This window comes from Cyprinodon variegatus, unplaced genomic scaffold (genome assembly GCF_000732505.1).
Source record: "Cyprinodon variegatus isolate N-32 unplaced genomic scaffold, C_variegatus-1.0 Scaffold93, whole genome shotgun sequence".
Lineage (NCBI taxonomy): Eukaryota > Metazoa > Chordata > Actinopteri > Cyprinodontiformes > Cyprinodontidae > Cyprinodon > Cyprinodon variegatus.
This window is the reverse complement of record NW_015150546.1, coordinates 263,160-269,559: the sequence shown is the minus strand read 5'-3', so window position 1 is coordinate 269,559 and position 6,400 is coordinate 263,160. Positions and strand designations below refer to the sequence as shown.

Genomic DNA, 6,400 nt, shown 5'->3' with positions numbered 1-6,400 from the left:
CTGCTGGAGGTTTCTTCCTGTTAAAAGGGAGTTTTTCCTCTCCACTGTCGCTACAAGCATGCTTAGTGTGAGGGATTGCATCGGAGTCAATGAGTCGATGAAATCGACTGGTTTTCCTTAGATAGAAAACTTTGAATCAATTTAAATATATGATATGGTTGAGTTTTAAAGTGCCTTGAAATGAAATGTGTTGTGAATTGGGGCTATATAAATAAACTACATTGAATTGAAATGAAATAACTGAATTGAATGCAATATTTTTAGCAATAATGAAATTGAAATGATTTTATCTGTTGCTGGTTTGTCCTCATTTCTTTGCCAACTTGTTGTGAGTATTACTGGCTCTTAGTTTTTGTGGATTCATGTTTTTGGGATTTTTCCTTCTGTTACCCTTTTTTCCTTATTAATCTGCAAGTAACAACCTTCAGCTTCAGTTCGCTGCATTTGGGTCCTGTCAACCCTCCACCCAACTTGACAGCACAAACCAGTCAGATATGGACCCAGCAGTTTTGGGCACCAAGAGAAACAGCTCAATAAACAGGAGGAGCAACTGGCATTGTTACAATTGGAGGTGAAACAACTGGATGAGCAACGGGGCAGGTTTTTAAACACATTTTCTGAACAAATTAACTTTTTTGTGAATCAGATTCACAGGTTTCAGAATCTGCTGCTAACCATACTCCTCCTTCAAGCCTCTCTCCACCACCCAACCAGGTCAGTTTTCCCTCTCAAGGCTTAGACCCCTCTAGCATTCCTTCTCCATTCTCAGAGCCCTCAAGTATTCCCTTACCAGTCTGAGAGCCCTCAAGTATTCCCTTACCAGTCTGAGAGCCCTCAAGTATTCCCTTACCAGTCTCAGAGCCCTCCAGTGTTCCCTTTCTAATCTCCGAGCCCTCCAGTGTCCCCTCTCTAGGGTTAGACCCCTCTGGTGTTCCTTCTTCAGGATTAGACCTCCTTAGTTCTCCCTGAGCCCACTCAGTGCCGTCCAAACCCCTGAATCCACTGATTTAGAGCTCATTTAGAGTTTGCCTCCAAGGCCCCTCAGCGGGTGCTCCTCGCCTTCAAGGCCCCTCAGCGGAAGCTCATCACCTCTTTGTCAAGGGTCCCAAGCTGTGCCGTTTCGTTGTAGGTCCCATGCTGTACCACTTCGTCGTGGCCCCAGAGAGGCCAGCCTCCAGAGGTCCTCCTTTGTCGCCTTCCTCACGGCCATCTTCCTGAGACTTTGTTGGCCTCCGTTAACGGAATGTGATTGTCCTCACCCACCCTGGGTTGTTTTGTGTTTTGGACTCTGTTTTTGTTTTTTTGTTTGGAGGTTTCTGGACATGTTACTTCAGGGAAGACCCAGAGACTATATAACCCATCTGGCCAGGTAGCTGCTAGAGATCCTCTAGAATGAGCTGGTTCTGCGTCCCCAGCAGTCCAGTCTCGGTTAAAAGGCAGACAGCGATTGGCTGGATTTCACAAACCAATTACTAATCAGAATTCTGTTGTCTTTGAATAAAATCTACACATAATTGACAAACTGTTCAGGAAATGAATATTCTACAGAATGTTAACTTGTAATACAACAAAGACCAGTCCCCATGTGACGTGGTGTCTCTGTATTTTAACTCCACTAAGTCAAGCTCTTTGAAATAACCTTATTTCTAAAGACAGCTAAAACAAATGCATTAGGATAGAAAATTGCCCAAAAACTCTAATACCACCCTGACTTACCTGGTACCGATGTCCCCAAAGCAACAAAAACCACAGCCGTCACAGAGTCCTTTAGTCCTATTGTGCAGCCGAAGTGCGATGCCAGATCCCCGGTGACGGCGGTGAGAACCCCGATCAATGATATGGAGACAAAGAAGCAGGCCCAGCCATTCCAGTACTCGGTGGGCGGGACAAAGGCGAACAGGACCTTCCAGAAAACCGTGAGGAAGTGCATGATGTAGTCGAAGCAGGAAGGTAGCCGTTCTTCACCACTCTCTTCCTCATCATCGTCCCCTTTACATAAGCAGAAGATTGACATGAATAATGATGCAGGTCAACGTCATCCATTTTGGAAAAAGCAGTTTCCTTAGTCTACATTCATATTTTTATTGCTATCTAAATTTTTATTGTTTTCTTTATGTAAAAAACCGAAATTTTTAAGTTTTTACAAATGTTTTAAAATTAAACAGTCAGTGGTTATTATTTATTTATTTACCTTTTGTTTGATAAAAAAAAAGTTATCGAAAAAGGTATCAATAAAATATAATTAGAAAAGTTATCAGGGAGCACATTAAAAATGATTATGCTTCTGGGAAAGGTACTTAAGTTTAAGTTGCCTACTGAGCTGATGTATCGTTATGTGCATATGAGAGGGCATTTAGATGAATGTGGCTGCATTGTTAGGTGCTTTAAGTTGTCAGTGTTACTACACTGCAAAAAATGGAAATCTAAGTAAGTCATACTTTCTTAATGTTAGTGCATTTTTTCTCCAATTGAGGATGAAAGTGAGACACTTTGCCAATGGAACAAGACAATTTACATTTAAAATAAGAAAAAAAACAATTGCATTGTCTTATTTTAAGTTCATATTATCTAATTATCTTATTTTAAGAGTAAAGATACTAATTTCATTGGCAAATCATCATATTTACCTACTCAAATTAAGGGTAAATACACTTAATTTAAGAAATTTTTACTTATTTCTAGATCGTTTTTGCAGTGCAGAAAACTCTCATACAAATTTCTACCTTTTTTTTAATTTACATCCTGATGTGGGAAACCCTAAAACTAAAAGGGGGATATTTTCTTCTGTTGGGAGATCGTATCAATGATATAAGTCTTTTATACAAAAAGCACTCTAATCAAAACCGCAGTTGAACTGTAATGTTGTAGTAAAAAATATTTAAACATAAATAGAGAGTGAGTGTGTGTTACCTGCACTAACAGTAACGGCACTGACAAACTGCTCCCTCCAGCTGCTGCTTCCCACCACCAAGGCCAGGTTTGTCTTCTTGATCAGCTTATCTACTGTATTCTACATCCACACACACAAACACAGAGGCAAGCATGCAAATGCATACCGACCAGGCAAGAAAAACACAACCCCCAGTTTTCGATTCAACCACAGAGAAAGAGAAAAATACTGTTTTCAAGTCCTGAAATTCACAACCAAGGAGCAGAAGTATATTTAGACATAGAACTTGAGGTACAGGATGTGTTAATTAAACAGTGCTTGCATGCCATGTTTTAAGTGACGCTTCCAAAGAAATCAAGAAAAGGCCTTCAGGCACTTTTTCTGGCAATTCTGAGAAGAGTGTATTGAAATGGAAAAGAAATATGCAAAAAATTAAAGTTCGAAATAGTGACTAGTATTGGCATTATCGTAATCCAGCTGCCACAGTTTAGACAAAATCATGCAAGTAAAAAATGTATTAATAAATGAGTAAATCTGTAATTATCCGCTGCTGTTTTTTGTTTGTGTAGAAGGACTATAGAGGATTGAAAGTTAGCAAGCAGAGTGAAGCGCAAACAAAAGATACAATGAGAGAGCGATACCTTTTCAGTACGTCTAAGAAGAGTGTTTACTGCTTTCTAAACATGCATGCATGAACACACACACACACAAACACACAACAGAAATAGAAAAATGAAGCAAAATAGATGAATTAATGAAAGAACACAAATGATCTGACACATTAAAATTCAAACAAAATGAAGAAATGGAAAACGGAGCAAATGGAGCAACAAAATAACAAAGAGTGACAATGGATGTTGTAATGAGCTGCTTGCAAGAAATGCCATACAGTCATTTGTAATGATATGTGCATGGATAATTTAGCTATCTCAATGGTGCTTTGCTAAATTAATTACATCCAAAAAGTTGAAATATGTATTAAAATGAACAGTAAGCTTGAAGGTTTTTTATTTTCTGGATCAGTGAGCATCCGGCTACCTTTTTCCCCCCAAATTGAAATCAGATTTCTAGAGGTAGAATATGATTAGTAAGATTTATTTAGCCATTTTTTAAGCCTGATCTAATAACATCACAGGAGGGAGGATTACTTTGCATGGTCCATTACTTGTTAACAAATGGATGAGTATGTTTGCACAAAAGGGAGGAACAGAAGTTTTCGAGACTATTCATTCGACAAAACCTAAATCAAATATTTTACCACCTTGCATCTACTGCAGTGTTCTGACAAAATGTGTTCATACTTGTTAGATTAAGCACATTTTAATCTTTAATATTCTCTAATCAGAGTCTGTGTGGCAGCCAAACATAAATTAGTACATCATTCTAAAGGGGAAGGATATTAACATGTGAGTTTTACTAATTTTAGATGAATAATATCTGAAAAAGGATTGGTATTTATTTGGATTCAGCATTCCTGAGCCAATGCTTTATAGGGACACCTACTGTAAGTCCTTTGTTCCTTTCCTTTAGTTTTGCAGCTTAACTTATTGTTTACACTCCTTCGTAAAACAATTTGAGCTTAATTAGATTAGATAGAGAGCATTTTACCACAGATAAAATCTGGACTTTGGAAGAATTATTTTCATGTAATTTAAGCAAATTAACTTAGTTATTGCAGTGTATTTAGGACCGTGTTTTTGGTGGTAGGTAAACTACCATCATTCTCAAGTCTTTTGCAGCCTTTACAAAAGCATTCTTTTAGAATTACCTTATATTTAGTTCACTAATAACCCCGATCAGCTTACTGTACCCTTCCTAGCTGAAAACAAGACCCCACTCACATCATGATGATTCAAGTCATGAGGCTGATTTATACTCAGAAACCAGGTCGTCTGCGTGTGTCGCAGTGAATGCAAATGTGCCCCCATCCCCTCTGCAGACACTCTGCTGCACCTCTCCAAAATTGCAGGTGATCACAGACATTGCCGTAGACAGGAGGCCTCTGATTGGTCATTGTTTGGTTGCTGGCTTTTATAAATCTGCAATCATGACTTTCTCTTTAATCTTAAATTTCAGAGTTACTCTTGACTTTGTTTTGGTCAATTACAAAAAGCTTGTTATGGTAATATAACAAAAATGTCAAAAAAGTTAAGCAGTATGAAGATTTCTACACAGTAGCGCCACACACTTACCTTAAACTCGTAGGATTCCTCTATGATCACTTCCAGTTGTGTGTGTTCGCCCAGACTGGGACAGCCCATCTTGGCCACCTCTTCCTCCTCTGCTCCCACCAATGGTTTGTTCTCGTTAGAGTCACCTGGGTTCACAGGTGGTTCATAGATTAGCACACTGAAGAGGCTGAGGTCAGTTAATTATACTTCAATTTAGAAGCAACTTTTATAAAACATCAGAGTGACCAAAGGTGCTTAGAATAACTTGAGCCCAACCAGGAAAGCAGCTGTTGCTAAAATAAAAAACGAGACTCTGAACAGGAAAACAGTTGATAAGGGACAGAAAATCCAATTAAGCTAAATTGGGTTTGTCAGGTGGAGATATTGGAGTTTATTAGACAAACTGAAAAAAAAAAACCAAACTCAAATGCTCCAGATACAGAAAGGGAACTAAATAACATAAAATAATATTTATAATAAAAATAGTTTTACAACGGAGTATCAGGGCCAGGTTAGAGATGTTTTTATTTATTTTTTTTTTATTTCAAGAGTAAAGTTGTAATATTACAAAAATAAATTAGTAACATTATTAGAATAAAGTTGTCATATTACAAAATAAATTAGAAAAATTACGAGAATGAAGTCATCATATCACAATGTTTCAGAAAGAAAGCTTTGAGCTCCGACCAGCTTATAACGGCTGACCAGCTCCACCAAACAGCAACCTGAGTCCATTTTGACATACTGACGAATCTGATAAGATTTCCTTATTTGTCCAACCAATGCCCAAGTATAACTTCACATGATGCTCAAAATTCCTCATTTTAGGGAAGAAATTTGTTCTTGTAAGAGTTGTCATAAAATATAACCTTTTCTCATAATATTAGGACTTTATTCCTATAATATTACAACTTTATTCTCGTAATGTTACTTTACTCTCGCAATTTTACGACTTTATTCTCGTAATGCCACGACTTTATTCTCGTAATTTTTTGACTTTATTCTCGTATTTTTATGACTTTATTCTCATAATATTACGATTTTATTCACAAAACAAACAAAAAAAAAAATCTATATTTTCCTTCGTAAATTTTTAGCTTAAAGAAGCAAGAATTTCCCTATTTTGTTAAAGAGGAATTATAGAGTTTTCTAATGATACCACCACCTGTGGCCAAAACACAGAACTACAGGACTCTGCTTGCGCTCAATCCTGACAGGGTTTTTTTATTTTTATTTTTTTTTTTACCTTACATAGATTTGTTATGTCGTGCCATTAGTTTAGGTGGATGTTATGGCTTCTGAGTATCCATAAAATCCAGAGATGGGAAGTAACGAAGTA

General features: G+C 37.4%; 1 protein-coding gene across 2 annotated transcripts in view; it reads right to left on the bottom strand.

Annotated features, from left to right (window-relative positions):
* Positions 1-6,400, bottom strand: part of LOC107084154 (sodium/calcium exchanger 1-like) — a 132,263-nt gene that overhangs the window by 7,155 nt on the left and 118,708 nt on the right. The window contains exons 13-16 of one of the 2 annotated variants that reach the window (XM_015373855.1): positions 5,083-5,207; positions 3,532-3,567; positions 2,911-3,010; positions 1,717-1,989 (exon numbers count right to left, since the gene is read on the bottom strand). In XM_015373855.1, coding sequence (XP_015229341.1) covers positions 1,717-1,989; positions 2,911-3,010; positions 3,532-3,567; positions 5,083-5,207 — 534 coding nt within the window. The remainder of the gene's footprint in view (positions 1-1,716; positions 1,990-2,910; positions 3,011-3,531; positions 3,568-5,082; positions 5,208-6,400) is intronic. The other variant, XM_015373856.1, reaches the window with a different exon arrangement.